The following is a 26448-nucleotide window of genomic DNA, read 5'->3' as shown; positions in this document are numbered from 1 at the left end:
CTGCAGGACTTCCTCAGGGTAGTGCCCTGGGCCCTACCATCTTCAGCTGCTTCATCAATGACCTTCCTTCCATCACAAGGTCAGAAGTGGGAATGTTCGCTGATGATTGCAGAATGTTCAGCACCATTCACAACTCCTGAGTTACTGAAGTGGACCATGTCTAAATGCAGCAAGACCTGGACAATGACGAGGCTTAGGCTGACAAGTGGCAAGTAACATTTGTGCCACACAAGTGCCAGGCACTGACCATCTCCAACAAGAGAGAACCTAAACATCGCCCCTTGACATTCAGTAGCATTACTATCGCTGAATTCCCCACTATCAACATCCTGGGGCTTACCATTGACCAGAAACTGAACTGGGCTAGCCATATAAATACTGTGGCTAGAAGAGCAGGTCAGAGACTAGGAACCCTGCAACGGGTAACTGGCCTCCTGACTCCCCAAAGCCTGTCCACCATCTACAAGGCACAAGTCAGGAGTGTGATGGAATACTCTCTGCTTACCTGGATGAGTGCAGCTCCAACAACACTCGAAGCTTGACACCATCCAGGACAAAGCAGCCTGATGTGTTTAGCACCACATCCACAAACATTCACTCCCTCCACCACTGACGCACAGTAGCAGCAGCGTTTACCATCTACAAGATGCACTGCAGGAACTCACCAAGATTCCTGACACAGCACCTCCCAAACCCACGACCTCTACCATCTAGAAGGACAAGGACAGCAGACACAGGGAACACCAACACCTGGAAGTTTCCCTGCAAACCCCACACTATCCTGACTTGGAAATATATCACCATTCCTTCACTATGGCTGGGTCAAAATCCTGGAACCCCTTCCCCAACAGCACTGTGGGTGTACCTACACCACAGCGGTTCAAGAAGGCAGCTCACCCCACTACCTTGAGGCAGTTAGGGATGGCAATAAATGCTGACCCAGCCAACGACGCCTACATCACATGAATGAATTAAAAAAAAGTTGTGCATACTTATTGAAAGAATGAGAACTCTTTGCATTATAAATGGACTCTGAGCTTGCCTCTGAATTAGAAGGTTATGGATTTAAGCCCGGGTTCAGAATCCAAGCAACTATTGTAGTTTGATATTTCAGTACAGTACTGAGAGACTGTTACTTTGGTGGAGATGTCATCTTTCAGAGTTCATGTTGGCATTAATAACCCATTAGCGTGATTCGAGAGAGAGCAGCGAGTTCTTCCAGTATGCTACTGAACATTCTTCTCTCAATGAAGGTTACCAAAAAGACGTTAACTGCTCATTCATTTTCATTACTATTTTGTAAGCAAAATGGCTACTGTATTTACTGACATAACGGCAGTGGTCACACTTCTGAGTAATTCATTGTAGGTGAAGCATTTGGAGCCATCCTGAGATCCACAATAAGGCACTGTGGGACTAATTAGAGATTAAATGCAAGTTTGTTTCTTTAAAGGTTGAACACTTCAAAATTGTGGCCACTGGGTCAAGGCACTAATGACCTTTCTCCACTTTTTTTTTTCTATGTCACTTCCCGATGTTTGGAATCTGATCCTAATCCAGGGAGAAAGATGCACCAACGTACGTATTTCTACTTCTATTAATGGGCATATGTTATGAAACCTCATAGCAAGCAGGAAGTAATTATGGGGAGAAAGAAAAATCAGTTCAATTGTTTGAAAAATGTTAACATTTTGGATAATTGAAAATAAATGTAGATATGATTTGCAATATAATAATCCTCAGATTGCAGAAACCTCATCTGACTGAACTACAATGAACGATATAGTTATAGCTGTCTCCCATGGCATGGCAAATGAAGTGTGAAAGCCAGTTGTAGACTTGAGATGAAGCAAGTTATAATGTGATTAGGGCTATGGATATAGGAACATAGAAAATAGGAGCAGGAGTAGGTCATTCAGTCCTTCAAGCCTGCTCCGCCATTCAATATGATCACGGCTGATCCTTCATCTCAGTGCCGTACTCCTGCGCCCTTCCCATACCCTTTGACGCCTTTAGAGTCTAGAAATCTATCTATTTACTACTTCAATAAATATATAGCCTTCTGTGGTAGAGAATTCCAAAGGTTCACCACCCTCTGAGTGAAGAGATTTCTCCTCATCTCAATCCTAAATGGTCTACCCCATATCCTGAGACTGTGACCCCCTTGTTCTAGATCCCCCAGCCAGAGGAAATGTCACCCCTGCATCCAGCCTGTCCATCCTTGTCAGAATTTTATATGATTTAATGAGATCTCCTCTCCTTCTAAACTCCAGTGAATACAGACCTAGTTGGTCCAATCTCTCCTCATATGACAACCCTGCCATCTCAGGAATCAGTCTGGTGAACCATTGCTGCACTCCCTCCATGGCAAATATATCCTTTCTTAGGTAAGGAGACCAAACTGTACACAACACTCCAGGTATGGCCTCATCAAGGTCCTGTACAGCTGCAGCAGGACACCCTTGCTCATGGACTCAAGTCCTCTCGCAATGAAGACCAACATACCATTTGCCTTCTTAACTGCTTCCTGTACCTGCATGCTTGCTTTCAGTGTTTGGTGCACAGGAACAGCTAGGTCCCTTTGTACATCAACATTTCCCAATCTATCACCATTTAAATAATACCTTGCCATTCTGTTTCTCTTACTGAAGTGGATAACTTCACACTTTTCCACATTATAGAAATATAGAAAATAAGAGCAGGAGTAGGCCATTTGGCCCTTCGAGCCTGTTCTGCCATTCATTATGATCATGGCTGATCATCCAACTCAATAGCCTGCTCCCGCTTTCTCCCCATATCCTTTGATCCCTTTCGCCCCAAGAGCTATATCTAACTCCTTCTTGAAAACATAATGTTTTGGCCTCAACTACTTTCGGTGGTAGCGAATTCCACAGGCTCACCACTATCTGGGTGAAGAACTTTCTCCTCATCTCAGTCCTAAATGGTCTACCCCATCACACAGATGAGGAGAAACTTCTTTAGCCAGAGAGTGGTGAATCTATGGAATTCAATGCCACAGAAGGCTGTGGAGGCCAGGTCATTGAGTGTATTTAAGACCGAGATAGATAGGTTCTTGATTGGTAAGGGGATCAAAGGTTACGGGGAGAATGGGGTTGAGAAACTTATCAGCCATGATTCAATAGCGGAGCAGACTCGATGGGCCGAATGGCCTAATTTCTGCTCCTATGTCTTATGGTCTACCCCGTATCCTCAGACTGTGACCCCTGGTTGTGGACTCCCCCACCATTGGGAACATCCTTCCTGCATCTACCCTGTCTAGTCCTGTTAGAATTTTATAGGTTTCTATGAGATCCCCTCTCGTTCTTCTGAACTCCAGCGAATATAATCCTAACCGACTCAATCTCTCCTCCAATGTCAGTCCCGCCATTCCAGGAATCAGTCGGGTAAACCTTCGCTGCAGTCCCTCTATAGCAAGAACATCCTTCCTCAGATAAAGAGACCAAAACTGCACACAGTGTTCCAGGTGTGGTCTCACCAACGCCCTGTATAATTGCAGCAAGACATTCCTGCTCCTGTACTCGAATCCTCTCGTCATGTATTTGTCCACTAACTCAACCTGTCTAAATCGCCTTGAAGCCTCTTAACACCCTCCTCATCGCTCACATTCCCACCAGGTTTCGTATCGTCCGCCCTTGTTTTAAACTCATACATTCTGTCCTTATTTTTATTTACTTTGCTTTTATATTTAGTTAAATAGCAAAACTCATGGCAGCTTGAGAATCATAAATAGTATCGATTGGAATGTAGATGTTTCTGAACAGTTCTACTAAGAAGCTAGGGAAGACATGGCTGAGGAGCTATGTTGCCACAACAGTGGGAGAATGTAATTGGAGCCTGGCAAATTTATAAAGGCAGATGCTATGTGAACATAGGAATTTATAATAGAATCATACAGTACAAAAGGAGGCAATTTAGCCCAGTGTTCCTGTTAAAGGATTATCTAATTAGCCCCACTTGCCCACTCCTTGCCCATAGCCCTGCAAATCTTTCCTTTTGATGTATTTATCAGGTTTCCTATTGCATCTGCTTCCACCATCCTTTTAAAGCAGTATATTCCAGATCTCACAACTCACTCTGTAAAGAAAAACAAGTCTCCTCATCTGCCATCATTGGTCCTTATGCCAATGATCTTAAATCTGCATCCTCTGGTTTCTGAACCTCCTGTCAGTGAAAACAATTTCTCCGTATCTACTCCGTCAAAACCCTTTATAATTTTGAATTTAATTTAATAGTTTACAATGCTTTCATTGTACTTCAAACTTTTAGCATGGTGTACATTAACCGCTAGTAAATCAAGTTCAACAAACTAACATGGAACGCATCAAGCATTTGAGATATTTTTAGATGAGTGCAACCATAAGATAGGAGGGAGCGTTTATTACACAAAGCGATTCACTGGTCTGAATGCACTTCATTGGGACGTAATAACTGCACTAAGTTGTTGAATATTAATATTCTTTCTGTCTTCATTGTCTTTTTTTACCCCAAATAGAATTCTAGTTTTTATTTAAGGAGATACATTGGATAAATTATGCAGATTAATAATTAGTGCTAACATTCTTAAACTGCTCATCTGAATGCTTAAAAGAACGTAAACCTCAGTGAGGCCTACTGGTTTGTCATAGTTTATGGTGGCCAGTGTTGTCCTTCTTCCAGGGCGAATTGATTTTGCTTTTTTAAGGTTTTAATGTCCAATGTGCACCTTAGGACAAACTGATGAGCATGTATGTCTAGGTTAGGATTGTGGTGGCAAAAGCCCTCCACGCTTTGTGGGCTAGGACTTATGCTAATCATTTGCTGTTGACGTCAACCCCGAAGTAAAACCTAAATAACAGCTGAAGATTCATTTATCTGCCCCAGGCAAAAATAGAATGACAACAAGTTTAACACATTCCTGGATATTTCCTTCCAACGAAATGTTCGCACTGGCTTGTGGACCCCGCTTTGACATTCTCGCATGGTTAACAGTTCAGTTTCCATGTGTGGCAAATTCACAATGGAACTCGCTCCTCCCATGAATTTGATGGAAATATCACATAATGTGTATTGGGGAAAAATCGTGTTGATACCAGTGCGTCCAGTATAAGTGGTGAGGACTAACATTCCCTCTAGCTGCGTGGCTACGCAGCAACATGCATGAATGTCCCTGTACAGGCCGCATACAGGTTGGTTCCTTTCAAGTTGCCACAGGTGTTGGGCCGAGCAAAATAAAAGGATTAAAGGGACCGTGCACTCCAAAGAAAAAAAGAATGTATATTGGTAGCGGCTATTTATTGTTTCACCTTCAGCATTCCTTGATCACCATGCACTTAGGCCTGTGAGGATATTCTTTTGATGCTTCAGGGACTTCAAAATGAGACAAGTCTTTGCTTGGGGTGGACTTGTTTCTGAAAGCTTGGATCTCTCCTAAAAGATATTACATTTGTAGCCTTTTTTTTGGGTGTGTAACCCCATAGGCATAAAGCACTGCTCAACCCTAATTTAACTAGAGATATTGGTGTTATTGATGTGGCTGTTGTGTATTCTTGCATAAATAAATGATTCTATCTTTGCTGTTTTAGGTAACATCAATATTTCTACTTGTTTTTCAGGTTCCCAAAGAAAAAGATGAGATGGTGGAGCAGGAATTCAATCGTTTGCTGGAGGCCACATCTTACCTCAGTCATCAGTTGGACTTCAACTATCTGAACAACAAGCCTGTATCATTAGGACAGGCGTTAGAAGTTGTCATACAGTAAGTATTTGATCTTTTAATATATTTAACACTCAGGCATGCATTACTGCATTAAGTCATCCAGCCAGTCTAAATAACAAATATCCACAATCATTTCTTGTGAACTGTATTTTCAAGTCATCACCAATTATTGGTTTCTTCAGCAAGCAATGTTTCTCATTTATAATGTGCATCTTATTTTGTTGGCATGCTCTTGGTCCAAGGAAAAGATGTGTTTAAAAATGTCTAGTCTTTCAGAACCTGCCTTTCACCTCAAGTATTCTTCAATAATTGTACGGTAGGTGAGGTAGTGAGGTTAACATAATGAATATCAAAGGAAATATTTATACAGCGTCTTTCCGCATACCTCCGGATGTCCCGAATTGCTTTATAGCCAATGAAGTAATTTTGAACTATGCCATTATGTAATTATTAAGATAATATAAATATAATGTAACAGCAATAAACCCCAGAGCATTGATTATATTAAAACAATGATTTGAAACCTTGTCAGACTGCAAGAGAAACATGTGAAGGATGAACAGATTGAACACTGGAAGAAAATAGTGAAAACACAAGAGGATTTGAAAGAGTTGCTTAATAAGGTACTTTGAACTTGTTTTAAACTTTATCTAGAAACTAGAAATACAAAAAAGAAATTGCCTTTAGTTGGACATTTTAACATTAAATCCCATTTTTCAGAAAGTTCCCAGTACTTATTAAACAGTGGGTGGTTTTAGCCTTGTCCTGTATTTTGATTTGTCAAAAGTTCAAATGCTCTAGATGAAAATGTTGCACTGCCTCAAATGTACTACTTTTACATTGCCACACTACACCCAAATACTTTATACCTTTCTGCAAAAGGGCAATTGATAGGAGCAGGAGTAGGCCTTTCAGCCCGTCGAGCCTGTTCTGCCATTCAGTATGATCATGGCTGATTATCCACTTCAATGCCCTTTTCCCACACAATCCCCTGATTCCTTTGTCATTGGCGTTTAGAAATTTGTAAATCTCTGTTTTAAACATGCTCAGTGACTGAGCTCCTCAGCCCTCTGGGGTAGAGAATTCCAAAGATTCATAACCCTCGAGTAAAAAAAAGTTTCTCCACATCTCGGTCCTAAGTGGCTTCCCCCTTATTTTGAAATTGTGTCCCTGGGTTCTGGGTTCCCCATCCAGGGTAAACATCTAACCTGCATCTACTCTGTCTATCCCTTTAAGCATTTTGTAGGTTTCAATGAGACCCCCTCTCATTCTTCGAAACTCTAGAGAATACAGGCCCAGTTTCCTCAATCTCTCTTCATAGCACAGTCCCACCATGCTAGGAACAAGCATGGTGAACCTTCATTGCACTCCCTCTATGGGAACAATATTCTACCTAAGGTAACAGGCCAAAACTGCATACACTACTCCAAGTGCAGTCTAACCAAGGTTCTATACAATTGAAACTCTTTCGAGTTATCAACAGTCACAGATTGCAACTCTTTCGAGTACAATCACAGTTCTTGGTTTCCAGGAGTGGGACATGAACCCACAACCCTCTGATTCAAAGGCGAGGGTGCTATGAACTGAGCCACAGCTGACACCTCGGAGTACAATCACAGTTCTTGGTTTCCGGGAGTGGGACGTGAACCCACAACCCTCTGATTCAAAGGTGAGGGTGCTATGAACTGAGCCACAGCTGACACCTCCATCCTATACAATTGAAGCAAGACAATACCATTAGCCTTCCTAACTGCTTGCTGCACCTGCATGTTAGCTTTAAGTGACTTATTAATGAGGACACCCACATTCCTCTGTAAATCTACACGTTCTAATCTCATCATTTAAGAAATACTCTGCACATTTGTTTCTCATCACATTTTTCCACATTATATTCAATCTGCCATGTTTTTGCCCACTCACTAAGTCTGTCCAAATCCCCTTGAAGTAATAGAGTTATACATCACTGAAACAGGCCCTTCGGCCCATCATGCCTGTGCTGGCCATCAAGCACCTATCTATTCTAATCTCATTTTCCAGCACTTAGCCCGTAGCCCTGTATGCTATGGCATTTCAAGTGCTCATCTAAATACTTAATAGATGTTGATAGTTCTTGCCTCTACTACCCCCTCAGAGAGTGTTCCAGATTCCAACCACCCTCTGGGTGAAAAACGTTGTCAAAGAACCTTTAGGTATGAGTGACCCCCAGTATCCAAAATGGAAAACTGATTAGCACGCAAGATAGACTCAGGGGACTCCTGCATTACCTGCCTGCTTCTCTTTGACTGCCTGGCAGTCACATCCCCTCTCTGCCTGCATGCTCCTAATCTGTGGTGTGACCACTTCCTTAAACATGCTACCCACATAAATTTTTCAGTTGATCTGTTTTGAACAGTCTTACATGGAGGATAATATAAGAAGAATGATTGACTAATTATAAGACCTTCAAATGAAAACACACCGTACGTACTGTACCCAAAATCCATTCAACTGCTGCCTGCAGTTCCTTTTGAAGAGAATTTGTTTGTAAGTAGTTAGCTGCTCCTGCGGAAGATTCGAGGAATTCTCTGCTTTTTTTAAACTTAAACTGCAGAAAGAATAAAGACTTGCATTTATATAGCATAGCATGCTTCACTGCCTCAGATTGTCCAAAGGCACTTCACAGCCAATTAAGTACTTTGGAAATGTAATCACTGTTGGATTGTAGGAAACATGGCAGCCAATTTGCACAAAAAGCCCCACAAGCAGCAACAACCTAGAAACAAGATGACCTGTCCTGGGCGGTGTTGGTTGAGGGATAAATATTGTCCAGAATGGCGAGGTGCATTCCCCCTCTTTTCTTTGAAATAGTGCCAAGGGATTTTTTAACTTCTGTTTGAGAGAGCTCTTGGGGTCTCGAGTATCACATCCAAAACTGGAACCTTCAACAGTGCATCACTTCATCAAAACTGCTCTGGCTTGTTGGTCCGGATTATGTGCTCAAGTCTCTGGAGCGCAACTTGGACCCTCAACATTTAGACTTGGGTGAGAGTCCTACTAACTGAACCACAGCAAGCATCTGTATTGCTTGGCCTTGATCTAAAGTTCCTTCCCACGTCCGATATGTAATCTCTCTCATTAAGAAAATATTATTTATTCTTGTGAATGCACCGTCTGTAATTGCAGCATTTCTTTAAATGTGCATCTTCATTGCAGAAGTGTTCTGTGCCAAATGTGGAAATTTAAGTATTCTAATAACACTCACATTTACAGAGAAATCAATCCTGGTCTTTGTAAGATCTCTTTGTGATTAAATTTTATGTAGGGCTGCAGTACCATCTTCTACCCTGTGATGGTGCTGCTGATAGTTATTAGTATTGCAGACCTGACGTTCTGGTTGTAAATTACTGCAGTGTGTAAATGCTTGGTCTTATATTTTGCGCATAAATTTTAGAGAATGGGTCAAGTTGTTTGTGAATTGTAGTCTGTAATGGAACATGTATTGAAATATAAAAACAGAATTACCTGGAAGAATGCCATGTATTCACAACCATGTATTGAAATATATTGTTCAGAAAATCTGTTGCATGTTGTGTAATGCTGGAGACTGTTCTTTGATTATCTTTGAACTGCAGAGGACAGCAACACTTCGCATCGCATATATTAGCAGTAATTGCAGCTGTTTGACTAAGTCAACGTTTGAAGAGCAATACATCCTTGTTAAAAGTGATTGACTTTCTCTCACCATCCTTTGTAAACCCTCTTTCAGGGATATGTGAAATATAAATGAAAAAATGAAATGGGAATCCACAGCAGGCTCTATTTTAACACCTGTAAAGAAAAAAGGCTAATGCTTGGAATGCAGTCCCTTTTCCAGAATAGGTTGTTCTGAATGAGGGTCTACATCAGATATTCCAGATATATCAGAAATGTGCTGATACATTTTCTGCTTCTATTTCAGATTTCTGGAATGTTTTGCCATTTTAAAGTTATTTTATAGTTGTCCAGGCTTGAGATAACTGGATAAAGCTATCCTGCTTCAGGATCTTTAACACATTTGCTATGTGATTTAGTATTTTAATTTAATATACATATATTTTAGTTTTTGCAACATCACGAAATGCATAATTCTATCTTCTCTGTGGAGGAGAAAGTGTACAGAAAGGAATTGCAATTTCTATAATATTGCCCTGAAATGTTAATTCTGTTTCTGTCTCCACAAACACTACTGACCTGCTGAGTATTTACAGCATGTTTTTTTTTGTTTTGTTTTTATCATAGATTAAAGGTTGTTTTGACAATGACATTTATAAGGATTTCACAGGGTTATCTTATGATCACCAGTGTCTTTTGTATATTTTTATATTTTGGTTTTTTTTTTTAACTCAGATGGTATCGCTGAAAGAAAAAATAAAAGAGCTACACCAGCAGTATAAGGAAGCCTCTGAAGTGAAGCCCCCTCGCGACATCACCGCAGAATTTCTGGTGAAAAGTAAATTGAGAGACCTAACTGCATTATGCAAGGTGAGCTTTCTTTTTGTGTGGGGATTTCTATTTTTATTTCCCTTGTATGAATTTTGTGGTGGTGGTGGTTGGGGGGGGGGTTGTTCCTTTTTATTTTCACCCTGTCTCTTGAAGGCAGTAAAGCCTGGAATTTGGCGTGGATGTGGAGCGGATGGTGTAATGATCTGATTTGAATGTTACTCCATTTTAAAAAAAAAAATTATTTTTGTCACTGCGTGCTGTTTAGAAAGCTGTCTAAAAATAATAATGGCTTCTGATGGCGCAGGTATAGTTCTGCACTGTGTTAATAAACACTTGCTGGTGGCTGTTTGCATATTTTCTGCTTGTCTGCACCCATAGAAGAATGCCCAGCCCATCTTGTATGCTATGATTCAGAGTTTGTATAGGATTGTAGCTATTTAAATAATTGTTCTTAACTTCAAATACTGTAAATTTGTTTTTGCTATGTCGGTAATGGAAATATTAATAATATAACACGAAGCTTAGAAAAACTATTCATATCGTTATTGAAATGCATTCACTGGAAGCTTAGAAACATGAAAGCTATGTTTTTGAGCCTGAAGTAGCATTTTTCATTGTGAATGAACTAGCCAGGATACTACCAGTTAATCAAACAAGAAGAATAATGTTTCGGCCGCACATCAGAACTGAGATGTTTGTCCTGTAAATTAACATTCTTGGCTAGTTTGTCCCATCACCCCCCCACCCCCCCCAAATTTGTCATGAAGAGTCATAAGAGTCATTCACTGAGACCGGGGAGCAGCAAGAGAAGTGAAGCGGAATGGTATTGGGTGATGGGTATAATTCAAACCCAGTCCATAAATATTTGAATACAGAACAAGCTGCTCCTCAGATTGGGAGAGATCACAGGAGTGCTGACATGGAAAATGAAGCAACTACTGTTAGTGAACTAAAGATTGATTTTAATGATTGGGTTAAGACCAGCTTTTGGGACAGAGCTTGATGCTATTGTAGCCAATAGAAGCTTGACTGAAATGGTTCAATCTTCTATCATTTGGGATTCTGAACTGTCAGCAAAGGACTCTCATCCCATCGGCCTGGGCTGGATTCCAACCCAGTTCCAAAGGTGAAGAGACAGAATTTTATTATACTGTTCAATAGCATTGATTTTTTTTATGAGATCATCACTTGACACATTCATTTGATTTAAATTGTAACAGGAGTATGATGAGCTTGCAGAATCTCAAGTGAAGCTTGAGGAGAAGCTCCAGGAATTAGAAGCAAACCCACCCAGGTATTTCCATTCATGGGCAGATTTTACTAGTTTAAAATTAAATGCTAGTAGCTTACCAGCACAATGCTGGTTGTTGGTCAGATTGTTTCACATGTGACCCGGTATAAGTGACAAGTTTTAATTACTGTGATGCAGTTGGGATGTTGTATTTTGTGCACAGCTGTGAACAATGCACGATCTACCTTTTTAGAGGATGAGTCTGAAATTGCACGTTTTTCTAAACACTGTAAAGTGCTGATGGTCTAGTGCAGTGGTTCCCAAACTTTTTCATCTGCAGACCACTTAGGTGGGGTAAAAAAACACCGCAGACCATCTACTGGTCCTACCCCAACTGCTTTCATTTGCCACTGCAAAAAAAAAAGCTCATCAGAATTAACGAGGACTTATGGAAACTATAAATATTTTGCTGCCTTTTTGTGGCATTGAGGGTTCTGGCCTGTTCTCTTGTATGGTCTTAGCCGTGGCGTTGTGCGTCAGTGACTTGCATTTTACACCTTGCTGTGGACCACTTGGAGGACCCTCATGGCCCACACTTGGAGAACCTCTGTTCCGGTGTACTGTAACTTTTAATACTTTAGGAAACATGAAGAGAAAGTGTTGAATTATTTTTGAAGTATGTTTTTACATGTTGTAGTGACGTTTACCTGTCATCAAGGGACCGACAGATCCTGGATTGGCATTTTGCCAACTTGGAATTTGCTAATGCGACACCTCTCTCCACACTTTCGTTGAAGCATTGGGACCAGGTGAATAGATATTTAATATACAGTGCACATTAGGCATTAACCATGACTAATGTAGCAATGACTGATGTGGCTGATGTATGAATCCGTTTTATTTCCAGAGTATGATATGTGTATACGTGTGTGATGTATGTATGATGTGTGTGCTATATAATCTTTATCCATTACATATTGAACCACTTGGAACTTCCCAAAGTCAGATGACTAAGCTGGCCTGAAGTCACTGGCTACATTGGAATTAATTGAAGACCCCCGGAAGTACATGGCTGCTCAGTGTCTGCACTGTCGCTGAACGGTTTATAACTTCAGGGAAGAGCATTGCCTAGGACACTGGAAAAACTCTTTGAATTATGTTTGAGATATTTTGCAATCTCCTGAGCAGGTAGATTAAATAGAAATGATCCACTGAGCCCAACCAGTTTATGTTGATATTTGTTCTCCATATGAGCAGTGTTTCTAACCCCATATCCCACTATTTCCCTTTTCTTCACCCACCTACAAAACCCAACCTTAAATGTTGACCATGGTCTCTGCTTCAATTATGAACTCCGGAAGTGTATTCCACAGCCTCACCTTCTGTGTTTTTATATAAAAGAAAACAGATTCCCTTTCTTTTTTGTCTTCAATGTCTTGTTAAAAATCTTGCATCATTGTTCCCTTTTCCTTGACTCCTCATCCAAGAAGAACCATATGTTTATATGTCTACTCTGTCTGAACCCTTCAGAATTTTGAACACCTCTATCAAATCACTACAGAATCTCTTCTAACAAAAACAGTCCTATTTTTTTCAAGTCTTTCTATGCAGTTGTTAATCTATAGTACTGCATGCCAATTTCTCTCTCCACCTAGTCTCAGATAACTCACTCCTCCTCTATCTCAACTTTCACTTGTCTATATTTTCCAACAAAACATGATAAATTAGTTGTCACTGTGACTGCTTTGACCTGATTATTCTTCTGTAGTGTGCCTAGGGACGTTTTCTATATTTAAGGCATTGTATAAGTGCAAGTTGTTGCTTTCTATTTAGGATATGTATACTAGTGTGCTCTTTGTTACTACTGTATAGTTACATGTAAAAATTTCGAATGGTTGATGAAAAGGAGCAATCGGAGGCTTGAAATTTTAATTTGCTGTTACTTGTGGAACTTGTACAACTGAAGTAAATAAAATTAAATGTTACAGCTCTTATGCTCATTAAATCTTATGCTATCCTATCCTATTTGTTTTCTCTTTAGGACGATGACTTTGAATTCACAGGAAGTCACTTAACAGTACGGAACGGTTATTCTTGTGTTCCTGTGGCACTTGCAGAAGGTCTTGACATTAAATTGAATACAGCTGTTCGACAAGTCCGCTATACTGCCTCAGGTCAGCTGGTGCGAATTCTGCGTCAGTTAATTTGTGATAAATTCTAGTGTTGAAAACATTAACATCCTGTGGTTTTATCATGATACTTTTAAAGCTGGTAAAGTCAATGAGGCAGAAACTATATTGATTTCTTTCAAGTGAAGCAGCGCTTCGTTTGCACTTCCCTCAATTTGGTCTACTGCATTCGCTGCTCCCAATGCGGTCTCCTCTACATTGGAGAGACCAAACGCAAATTGGTGACCGCTTTGCGGAACACCTTTGGTCTGTCCGCAAGCATGACCTAGACCTTCCTGTCGCTTGCCATTTCAACACACCACCCTGCTCTCATGCCCATATGTCCGTCCTTGACCTGCTGCAATGTTCCGGTGAAGCTCAATGCAAACTGGGGGAACAGTACCTCATCTTCCGATTAGGCACTTTACAGTCTTCTGGACTTAACATTGAGTTCAACAACTTCAGATCATGAGCTCTCTCCTCTATCCTTACTCCTTTTGGATCCTCTTTTCCCCAAATATTTATTTTTAAATTTTTATATATACATTTTTTTCCCCCACCTATTTCTATTATTTTAAAAATTTATTTCCATTCATTGTTTTATCCCCACCTTTTAGCCTATTTTAATTCTTGCTCCCACACTGTCCCCTCCCCTCACCACACCCCACTAGGGCCATCTGTCAATTGCTCATTCTGCTTTCTACTCTTAATGTCACCACTAGCATCTCCTTTAGCCACTATCAACACCCCTTCGACCTTTTGTTTATGACATCTTTTGCAATCTTTACTTTGCCTCCACCTATCACAGGCCTTCTGTCCAGCTTCACCTGTCCCATTCCCCTTAAACAGCTTATATTTCACCACATTTCTACTTCTCTTTAGTTCTGAAGAAGAGTCATCTGGACTCAACGTTAACTGTTTCTCTCCACAGATGCTGTCAGACCTGCTGAGTTTTTCCAGCAACTTTTGTTTTTGTACTGTATTGATTAAGTTGTGTTTCACATTATACTTCAACTTAATTTCAGGGGTTGTTCTTGTATTTATTTGCTTATTGTGGGTAGATGGTACACAACTTGAGATGCAAAATATTTAGATCCTGAATTGTTGGGATGAGATGAAGTAAGGTGGGAGGATGCTTGACTGGATCATAAACATGGGCATAGACCCTTTGGGTCAAATCGCCCGTTCCTGTGCTGTAAATACTATGTAATCCTCATGGCGAACCTAGTTTATGCCATTAAAAGAAGAAAAAAGATATTGTAAAGCTTCCTCCACTGGCAGATAAAATACTCTAGAAATACCCTATATGACTGCTTTTTAATTGTTCCTGATAATTTGGAAAGACTAAAAACGGAAATGTAACCTCCATAAAGGAAGCAGTCTTAGTTAATGTGTTGCAGGATTAACAATGAGTAGTCACTGGAAGTAAAATGCCGTACCACTAATCCTGAACCTGTGTGATTTAAGAATAGATGATATGATAGGCCTTGTACTTCAGGCTACAAATTAAGAATCAGGCTTATTATTAAATTAAACAGGGATAAGACTAAACAGAGCAGGTTTTAACAGATAGTGTAATCTAGTCAAAACAATGAAGATTTGGAATCTTTAGGAATTTTCTGTAGTAATTTAAATAATTTGCGTCCTTAATGAAATGCTTTCATTAGAAAGTTCAATTCATAAGTTTTCTCTGCCTTTTCAGCAGTACAAAATGGGAGCTGAAGAATCAATGTCACTGGACCCAGTTACATATCTCCCTTGCCCTTAATTTGAAATGTAAGCTTGGACAAAGGAGAATTGAAAGGGTATCTTTCAAAATTTAAGCTGCCAATCACTAATGTGTTCCAAAAAAAGGTGCACAGTCTGCCTGCCAGGCTTTTCTGATCATGTTCATACCCATGAAATTGTTCGTAATACCTGGCTGTTCATTACAACTAGCACAGGTGAAATGGTGCACCTAGAAAAATAACTTAACCTACCTTTTGAAGTGGCATTGCATGAGACGCTACGCTGCTTTCAGCAAGCAGTAACCCAATCTTGAAGTGCCAAGCTGGCCAGCTATCAGACTTTCATAAGTAAATCATGAAAATACATTGTTTTTTTTTACCATTTTGAAACAAGACAGATTTCTAAATCAGCGTGGCCCAATCAGCCTTTCCAGTTGTCTGCAGGCCCAACTTCTGACAAAATAAAATTTTAAACTTCTGCAACATGTTTTTTTTTTAATGACATTGGAAGCACTTCTTTAAACAATTGTGCTTGAGAAAAGTAATTTCTCATATTTCTGCACCTTTTTCAGACTGGAGGGCCAAACAGTCTAGATAGCAGACTTGATGTCTCCTGCAAGTTGATCAGTCAATTTAGGAAGAGAAGTCACTAAACCTGGATTTGAAATTCTAGTCTCTGAATTGAAAGCGGTAATCCCGTAACATTGTTAACTTAGTTTCTTGGAATTTCAATCTTGTCTTAAAATGTTATTTAAAAAAAACAAAAAAATCCTATTTTAGTTTACTTGTAAGTTTGTAATTTACAGTAACTCCATTCTTGGGCTGGGGGCCCCAAAGTAAATTATTCATCGAAAGCTAATGGAAGCCCTGCTGCGAACTGAAGTAAAATAAACTTTCTTGACAAGAACAGGGAATATTGCACCTTCTGTGCCTAGAACGTGTGGCGAGATGTTTTGCAGTTGACTGCGTGCAGAAAGAAAATTATAATATTGGTTTTAGAAGATTTATTCCACTTCTGACTGCAATCATGAGTAACTTGAGCAGAGTTACTTTTTTTTAATTAATCTTTCTGGTTTTGTTGCTCCCTGTGTTCTTTACAGCTAATTATTGCTACGATTGTACAAATATTTTTCAGGATGTGAAGTCATTGCTCAGAATACTCGTTCAAACAGCCAGACATTCATTTACAAGTGTGATGCGGTTTTATGCACACTCCCGCTGGGTGTGTTGAAACAGCAGCCACCAGCCGTTCAATTTGTGCCTCCCCTTCCTGAGTGGAAAACTTCTGCCATTCAGCGTATGGGCTTTGGAAATCTCAACAAGGTAAGACAGCGCTAAGCTCGGCCCTCTGGAATTGTGAGATCAGTCCTTGTAAAAACATTAATCGAATAATCAAAAATGTGAGAAGGGAAAATTTTTAGAAGTGTCTGTATGAAGTGCTAGTGTTACTGCTTGGTTATCTTTTTTTGATTTATTTTGGCTCACTGCAATTTTCCGCGGAAATACATCAGTGGATCCTATTACTCTGAGTGTGGTAGTTGGGTAACTGCTGATGTACCTTAATTGATTGAAGCATGTTGAGAATAAATAATCTAACATCTGTTAATGCTCTCTTTCTATTCCCTACAGGTTGTATTATGTTTTGATCGTGTATTCTGGGACCCTAGTGTAAATCTCTTTGGTCATGTTGGAAGTACTACTGCCAGTAGGGGAGAATTATTCCTTTTCTGGAATCTTTATAAAGGTATTTGTGTATCAGAAATGGCTTATTATGTACTAAAGAAATCACACTTTCTGTGACAAGGAAGAAAGAATAATGAAATGTGATATAACTTAAGCAGCACTAATTTATTTTCTGATTATGAAGAAGATAGTTCTTGCCTTTTAAATCTATTTATGTTCAACTCTGTCAAATCATTAGACTTATTTTGCACTTGAACAATTGTAATCTTTATAATCTCATCATTCATATAATTATGCAAGCCTTAAACTGCAGTCATTTTACAGACCATAGACACTTATGAATCTGTCAAAAATGTAATTTGGTTAAGTTGCATTATGCACACATTTTTTGAGTTAGCCGAGTTTTGTGCCTGAGAGTCCAAATGGAATTTTGCTGTCTAAATTAAACATAAAGTATGGCAAAATCTGACATTTATGGCTCAGTCTTCAAGTTTTCATGCCCAGCAGACCTGCAACTTATTTAAAGAATTGCTGGAATGTTCACCCCCATGGCATTTCATCCACTAGCAAAATCTATTTTAAGCATCATTGTGAATAACTATTTTTAAGAGATCAAGTTCGTGCAGCTCCATGTCAGATGCATGTTGTTTGAAAGTGTGATCCAAAATGGTGCTGCTGCCCTTGGTGGCAGAGGTGGAGTCAGTAGAAGTGTTCTCAACTATGTGAGATCAAATTACATAACTTTTATGTATCTAATTACATGAAACCTCTCCTTTAAGTACCTTCCTGACTATTGCTTGGAAATTTTGCACGACAAGGTTGTGGTCTACATGTTGGCCTGTTGCACAGCCAGCAAACGCCAATCTCCTGTTTAAATTAAATCGATCCCCCAAACCTAAGGAAGATTAAATTAAAGCTATGATAGATGTATTGCAAGTGGCTTCATTACTGCACCTAGGGTTTGCTGTATTTGCTGTCAAACCAGAGTTTTGGATTACAGATTATTGGCTGATTTCCATTGGCTACAGGAATGCCCCCTGCAATAAGTTAAATAATAATTACTGTATGGCATGTTTAAGTAGCCTAGGCAAGTCCCAGAGCCTTTTACATTTTTTGTATAAACATCTTGTATTGTTAAATGCTCTCCAAGGGGAACATTGTACATCCTTTCAGCTTTACCTGCTGCAGAACTTAATCCAACTTTTGGTAATTTAATTTGTTTTATTTTCATTGAGAACCACAAAATGATTTGAATCTCAAAAGCAAACCTGCCAAATGTCCGGTTAAGCTCAGTAAAAGCAGATGTTTTGCTAATTTTTCTTCCCCTCAGACTTAAAAGAATCTTCTGTGTGGTCTGATGTGAAGTATTAAAAGCAAAATAAATGATTTTTTTTGTATTTATGGCCCTTGCACTAAACATATAAATGTACCGTATGCACAGTAAAAATGAAAGGAATCATGGTTTTAGCAAATTTTAGTCGTCTTTAGTCAATTGGACACCAGAAACTAAATCCAGGAGTGAGCCAGAAAAATCTAACCATTGCTTCCTTTGCTAATGCATAATTTGAAATAATTGTTGGTCCTTTAATCCCTTTCTTGACCATAATTATCCTTAAATTTTTTTAATACTTTGCAGTAATTTTAATTCTATTTAACGATCCCGGTTTATGATAAGTTTTAACATTTTCTTTGATCAAAAGTAACTTGTGCTAGGTCATAACTTCACAATAACTCCTTTTTTTGATGGGGATTGGGGGGGGTGGGGTTGCGCTGGTGGAGGAACAATTAATGTAAAACTTCAAATGTAACCCCACAGAGAATGGGATCCATGCTCAAATTTACTCATAAAGGCTATGTTCTGCCGATCAAGATAAGACATGCCTGCTCTTTGTAATCACATTTTTCTTCCTCCATACCCTCCCAGTAATTACTCTATGATGTGTTTGTCGCAGTACCTAATTTTGCTTGATCTGAGCTTTAATTTAGACTGTAGCAATTATTAAGCAGCTGCACCCTTGAGTTTCTACTTTGAAATGATCACTGCACTGTATCAATCATGAAATTTCCGTCCAATGCTATTTAAATGATGTGTGGTTCACTACTTAAGGGCTCTGAATATCCATCTAGGTGCTACATTTTATAAATGATTTTGTAATTCAAGTTCAGCATATTGTGCTGTGGCAGAGCTTCAATTAATGAAAAAGAAAGCTTGCAAGTGTTATACAGATGTAGCTACAGTTCAACAGCAACAAGAGTGACACATTGTCTAGGCTTATTTACAATCTTAAGTCAACACCGTTTGGAATAAAATGTACTTTTTTAATGTTCTAAATTTTTAGACACATTTGGACCCATCTTATGCTTTTCTGGCTCCATTATGCCTTCTTTGATTCCCTTTTCCTGGAAATGTATATTATTCATAAGACTCAAGTTTCTAAATATTTGGACACCTTTTAAATCCATGTATGTTGCGGTTGCTCTGTAGTTGCACAAAATATGGAACTTGCTTTGAGTAATCATGGGCATGTGGTTGCAATTCCTTTCATTATTAATTTGTCCATTAACAGCCCCAATCCTTTTGGCTCTCGTGGCTGGAGAGGCTGCTGGAATCATGGAAAACATTAGTGATGATGTCATTGTCGGTCGCTGTCTAGCCATCCTAAAAGGAATATTTGGCAGCAGTGCAGTACCACAGGTATGAGGATGCTAACATTGCTTGGTGTGTCTTTTTTTGTAATCTGTGTGTATCTTGAAGGAAAGTAGTGGGGGGCTGAAAAAACGGAAAGGAGGGAGAGAAGATTAGTGCTTTGAAACTTTAAAGAAAATTAACTTGACTGTTTTTAAACATAACTTAAGGCCTTATTTATACTGCAGTAAAAACCTTTTGATGATTTATTAATTCTGGCGGTAATTCCGAGGAAATATATGAAAGCTAATTATTGTAGTAGGATTAAGTAAACGAGCTGGGCTGATAATTCCAGTTGAAACTGTTTAAAAACCCTTTAGCTATAACCTGTGTCCTAATAATGCCAGCATATGGATACTTAATTAAAAGCTGGTTGCTGTACTTTTTTTTATTCATTCACAAGATGTGGGCTTCACTGGCTGGGCCAGCATTTATTGCCCATCCCTAATTGCCCTTGAGAAGGTGGTGGTGAGCTGCCTTCTTGAACCGCTGCAGTCCATGTGGTGTAGGTACAGTGCTGTTAAGGAGTTCCAGGATTTTGACCCAGCGACAGTGAAGGAACGGCAATATATTTCCAAGTCAGGATTGTGAGTGACTTGGAGGGGAACTTCCAGGTGGCGAAGTTCCCATGTATCTGCTGCCCTTGTCCTTTTAGATAGTAGTGGTCGTAGGTTTGGAAGGTGCTGTTGAAGGAGCTTGGTGAATTCCTGCAGTGCATCTTGTAGATGGTACACACTGCGGCCACTGTGCATCAGTGGTGGAAGGAGTGAATGTTTTTGGATGTGGTGCCAATCAAGCGGACTGCTTTGTCCTGCATGGTGTCAAGCTTATTGAGTGTTGAGAGCTGCACTCATTCAAGCAAATGGGGAGTAATCCATCACACTCCTGACTTGTGCCTTGTAGATGGTTGCCAGGCTTTGGGAGTCAGGAGGTGAGTTACTTGTCACACGATTCCTAGCCTCTGATCTTGGTCTTGTAGCCACAGTATTTATATGGCTAGTTTAGTTCAGTTTCTGGTCAATGGTAACCCCCAGGATGTTGATAGTGGGGGATTCAGTGATGGTAATGCCTTTGAACATCAAGAAGTGATGGTTGGGTTCTCCCTTGTTGGAGATGGTCATTGCCTGACACTTGTGTGGCATGAATGTTACTTGCCACTTGTCAGCCCAAGCCTGGATATTGTCCAGATCTTGCTGCATTTAGACATGGACTGCTTCAGTATCTGAGGAGTCGCGAATGGTGCTGAATATTGTGCAATTATCAGCGAACATCCCCACTTCTGACCTTATGATGGAAGGAAGGTCATTGATGAAGCAGCTAAAGATGGTTGGGCCTAGGATGCTACCCTGAGGAACTCCTGCAGTGATATCATGGAACTGAGATGACTGACCTCCAACAACCACCTACCTTTGTGCTAGTTATGACTCCAACCAGCGGAGAGTTTTCCTACTAATTCCCATTGACGCCAGTTTTGCTAGGGCTCCTTGATGCCACACTTGGTCAAATGTGGCCTTAATGTCAAGGGTTGTCACTCTTTCCTCAGCCCTTGAGTTTAGCTCTTTTGTCCAGGTTTGGATTAAGACTGTAATGAGGTCAGGAGCTGAGTGGCACTGGGGGAACCCAAACTGGGCGCCAGTGAGCAGGTTATTGCTAAGCAAGTGCTGCTTGATAGCACTGTTGAGGACCCCTTCCAATACCTTACTGATGATGGAGAGTAGACTGATGGGGCGGTATTTGGCCGGGTTGGATTTGTCCTGCTTTTTGTTTACAGGACATAACTGGGCAATTTTCCACGTAGCCAGGTAGATGTCAGTGTTGTAGCTGTACTAGAACAGCTTGGCTGGGGGAGTAGCAAGTTCTGGAGTACAAGTCTTCAGTACTATTGTCGGAATGTAGCCTTTGTAGTATCCAGTGCCTTCAGCTGTTTTTTGATATCACATGGAGTGAATCAAATTGGCTGAAGACTGGCATCTGTTATGTAGGGGACCTTAGGAGGAGGCCGAAATGGATCATCCACTCGGCACTTCTGGCTGAAGATTGTAGTCATCAGGCTGTTGCTATGTAGGTGTTGGCACTAGTGAGGGAGCTAACACCAGATGTTAGTAAGGAGGGCTTTGCAGGGTCGACAGGACTGAGATTGCTGTTGTCGTTTCTGGTGCCTAGGTCGATTCCGGGTGGTCCATCCGGTTTCTTCATGGTTTGATACAACTGAGTGGCTTGCTAGGCCATTTCAGAGGGCATTTACTAGGCATTTCAGTCACATGTCGGCCAGACTAGGTAATTTCCTTTCCTAAAGGGCATTACTGAACCAGATGGATTTTTACAACAATCAATAATGGTTTCATGGTCATCATTAGACTTCTAATTTTTGTTTAATTCAAATTCCACCACCTCCCATTGCAGGATTCGAACCAGGGTCTCTGGATTGCTAGTCCAGTGACAATACCACTGTGTCATCGCCTCCCTTGCATAGTCTGCCTTGCATAATCTAATACATGATAACTAGCGCAAAGTCCTGTGTTTCTGCACTAACAACACAAAGTGGAATTCAAAAGGAAACAATGATGAACATGTTACTTCAAGTCTGAGCTTTTGCTTCGTGTCAATCATTCAGCCAGGCATTAAGTTTCTTTGTTGACTATAGCTACATCGCTACTGGAAGGAAGAACAAATGCATGGATAATTTATGATGCATGCATAAAGTGTCCAAGCTTTATCAAACTACTCAAGGCTATAGGGCAAGCCAAAATAAAGCAAAATGCTTTGAGTAAAAGCATTTCATTTTGGCACTACTCCACTGAAGGTGAATTGATTATGGCTGGAGGAACGGATTGGAAAATATTCGTGAAGTTCAAGCATTTACCTCGGGGCCTAGATCACTGGTGAGTGTGCATAAATTTATAAATAGTTCTATGTACTGCTGTTACATCCATTTCTGTAAATCTTTTAAAATGCCATCTGTATACCTTTTCACGGTATTTTTTTTGTCATCAGGTCTATTGCTGTCTTTCACCGTACAAGTTATTATCATTTTGGACAAGACTGAAAATATATCAAACAGCAAGGAATTCACTCGCAAGGAGAAGTTGTCCCCACCCATGGAAAAACAGAGCAGATGTTGATAATATATATATATATATATATATATATATAATATAATATAATAAATATAGGTGCAGCGGAGATTCACCAGGGTGTTGCCTGGGCTGGAGCGTTTCAGCTATGAATAGAGATTGGATAGGCTGGGGCTGTTTTCCTTGGAGCAGAGAAGGGTGATGGGTGGACCTAATTGAGGTGGATAAAATTATGAGGGGCATAGATAGGGTAGATAGGAAGAAACTTTTCCCTTTAGTGGAGGGGTCAATAATCAGGGGGCATAGATTTAAGGCAAAGGGGCAGGAGGCTTAGAGGGGATTTGAGGGAAAAAATTTTCTAGGGTGGGAAGTATCTGGAACTCTGCCTGAAAGGGTGGATTGGGTGGGAACCCTGACAACATTTAAGAAGTATTTAGATGAACATTTGAAACGTCATAGCATACAAGGCTATGGGCCAAGTGCTGGAAAATGGGATTAGAGTAGATTGGGGATTGATGACCGGCATGGACGCGATGGGCTGAAAGACCTCTTTCTGTGCTGTAAACACTGACACACATACCCATTTGGGAATGGGATTTCAAAGTATGCTAACTGGTGACATAAAGACCGGTCGCCTGTTAGATACTCCAGTGTCTCTGTAAGGACATCCTCAAAGTTCAGCGACTTATTCTTCACCACCAATGTAGGAATTTCTAGACTGAAAATCCTTCTGCGGTGTATAGGGTAAAATTCTGCCTTTAGGTTGGCTCTCTCTCCCCTCTCCCCACTCCCAGGGTACCACCCACTGTAGCATCATTGACAAGGTGGGTCCTCCCAAGCTCTGTAGCCAGTTTTTCTTAAATCGCAAAATAAGTGCCACATTCCCTCAAGAGCATCCTCTACTGTTTAGGCAGAATTATTACAGGTACTCTGATTAGCATTGCTTTTGTTTCACAATCATGATGGTAGTAGACAGTAGACATTGCACTGACGCACATTTTGACGTTATATACATTTGACGTATTGCAATGGCAATGCCCTGGATTATAGGCTAATTAATGTGTTTACTATAAAGTAACCATATTTTATGTCACTCTTTTCAAGTCACAGGAAGAGACGTTTATTCTCACTGTGTCTACAATGTTGTCTATATCTACTCCTTGCAAATATTTGAAATGCTCCTACACAGATTGGAGACCTGCACTTTGGTGGCTGCTCACCCCACTGAGTGGAGCTGCAATCATTGCTTTTAAATCTGATCTAGCACCCTGTTCTTTCTGCCGCTGCCCCATCCCACCACATCTCAGCAATATTATTTAGGTACCCTGTCTGATCCTAGTTGCAAAAAGTACAATCCTATTCACACTAATATTTTCACTATGCATATGCAACCTTCCCTCTAATCTTTTCTTCGAGTGCACTTGTGATTTATTTACCTGTGCGGCTCCTTTACATTATTTTGCACAGTTGCATGTGCACAGTAACTAACGCAACCAGCCTGTGCGGAGGACTTTCGGGTTGCTACACAGCTTACAGGGAACATTGTGTATGTGTCGCACCTTTGTACCTTTCAGAATATTATATTCCTTTTAATGTGAGGGAGGGAACATAACACACATTTGAAACATGTTTGCAGTCCTCTGTTCTGAGGCATGATTGCTCCCTGTGTGCCAGTACAACAGGAGTAGCTGTTTCCATTCCTATGGTTGTGCATGGTAAAACAAATTGATTGTCATTGTCCTGATCAGCATTAATTCAGCCTTTGACAGGAAATTTGGGTAAATCAACCATGTTATTATTTGGTAATCACTGGTTAAACCTGCTTAAAATTTAGCTACACCCTAGTAATTAGCTTAATTGTTGCTGTTAATCCATGTATGTTAACATTTTACTGCCCTTGAAGCCCATGTGACAAGAATATGGTCCAACATTATCAATGAGTGTAAGCACTTCTGAACCAAGTTATTCATTATCTCTTTGGTATGGGATGTTACAATTAGTGCCATTGCTATTATGCATTAGCATGTATGCGCAGTTTTTGAAACAATATGTATTGCTCCTGGCTGTTGGAATTTAAATCAACCAATATGAGAACATTTTTTTCTGTGAAGGGTCGTCATCTTCTCAAAAGTTATTGCATGTAAGTAGGGCTATATGTTTTTCAAGGAGTGCAGTTTTTTCTGCCAAGTTCCACAAGTTCAGGATGACTGTTTATAATTCATAGAAATACACTATGTAGACTGTAGAGCACTGATTAGGTCCCTCAACTTCATGAAGGTTCAGTGATGCTAAAAAAAAAGCATTCTGTGCAAAATGTACATCTATGCATATAGCATGGAATTGGATTGCAGATTAGGTTGACAATGTGTATAACATGCAAAAACAGAATTCAGTTGATAAAGACATACATATCTCTATAGTGTATTAAAACTTTTGCATATACTACATCCTGCAAATTTTGCATTGATTTCCTGTTTTTGATTTCTATCACTGTTTATTTTTTAAAAATCAGCCATCAGTACTGCACAGTTAAGTGTCAGACTAGATTTTGTGTTCAATTCTGTGGAAAGAGGCTTGAATCCGTAACCTTTTTGACTCTGAGGTGAGAGTGCTACAAACTGAGACACGGCTGATGTAGTGCAATTCTAGCGTGGGACCTTGTTTTCCTGAGACCACCTTTAATACCAGTGCTGTCACATCCAGGGACCTTCAGCATCCATTGCTGATAGCTATCTTCCCCAGTGCCCCCAGACTACAACATCTCCCTCCTCTTACCTCCTGCTGTCCGTACGGATCCCAGGAACTGCCTGGTCAGTTAATCTCCCCTGTTCCACCAACCCTGGTGCGAATACAACCCTGGTTCTTTCTCTACAATACTTCCGTTCTCTAGAATAATGCAAAGTAGAGCATTTTTCTCCCCCGTTCTGACATTTTCAGGCACATAGCTGTGTGTTGAAGCAATGCATAAAACTACTCTGCGTTTTAATGCTGTGCATGAAAAAGCACATCACCGGGACTTTGAATTGTGTGTAAAGCATGTCATTCTTAAATGGTTATTTTAAGTATTTAAAAATCTTATGCTTAATTCAGAATAATGTCATAATGGCACCATTTATTGATAACATTTATTAGTGTTACTTCTAAAGCTTTCAATTAAACTTATGTATGAGACTTCTTGGCTGATTTTTTTTTTTCCCCTGCTCTCTGAATGACTCAGTGAAATTCACCCTCTACAGTTCCAAATACCACAAATAGAATTTATCCATGGTTGTCATTTGTAGCATGTGTCACCGTTGTCCTCTGATTCGTGTAACCAGATCAACCTGATGAATTGCCTGATTAAATGAGGACAGCCCGTAATATGTGACCCTTGAATTGCCCTGTGCATTTGCCAACCTTAATCACTGAGATGTGCGACAGCAAACAATTGCTATGCTCCACTTAGTCTGTTTTAGCCTGTTTTATAATTAAAAAAACTTTGAGCAAACATGTGGAAAAATTCTCTCTATCTTTTGCGTCCCTTGATGGTGGGGTATGTGTGGGTATTGGTGGGGTTGCCATCAATAATACACGGAAGGCAAGGTTGAGCCTTAAATATATGAAGCTGCTATTTTAATGGCACAGACCGGTCCATAAGGGAAAAAAAAAACCTTCAGAAATATACAAGACGATGAAGTCCCAAAGAAATAAAACTTTTCTTTC

General features: G+C 40.0%; 1 protein-coding gene across 1 annotated transcript in view; it reads left to right on the top strand.

Annotated features, from left to right (window-relative positions):
- The window catches only part of kdm1a (lysine (K)-specific demethylase 1a), a 65129-nt gene that overhangs the window by 32272 nt on the left and 6409 nt on the right, over positions 1–26448 (top strand). Inside the window, exons 10-19 of the mRNA XM_078567321.1 lie at positions 1561–1578; positions 5613–5755; positions 6249–6339; positions 10082–10216; positions 11398–11471; positions 12106–12217; positions 13450–13582; positions 16439–16626; positions 16933–17047; positions 19554–19681. Of these exons, the coding sequence (XP_078423447.1) occupies positions 1561–1578; positions 5613–5755; positions 6249–6339; positions 10082–10216; positions 11398–11471; positions 12106–12217; positions 13450–13582; positions 16439–16626; positions 16933–17047; positions 19554–19681 (1137 nt within the window). The remainder of the gene's footprint in view (positions 1–1560; positions 1579–5612; positions 5756–6248; positions 6340–10081; positions 10217–11397; positions 11472–12105; positions 12218–13449; positions 13583–16438; positions 16627–16932; positions 17048–19553; positions 19682–26448) is intronic.

The sequence above is a fragment of the Cetorhinus maximus genome, chromosome 21 (assembly GCF_964194155.1).
Source record: "Cetorhinus maximus chromosome 21, sCetMax3.hap1.1, whole genome shotgun sequence".
Lineage (NCBI taxonomy): Eukaryota > Metazoa > Chordata > Chondrichthyes > Lamniformes > Cetorhinidae > Cetorhinus > Cetorhinus maximus.
Note: the sequence above shows the minus strand (reverse complement) of the source record. Positions and strands in the feature narration are given on the sequence as shown.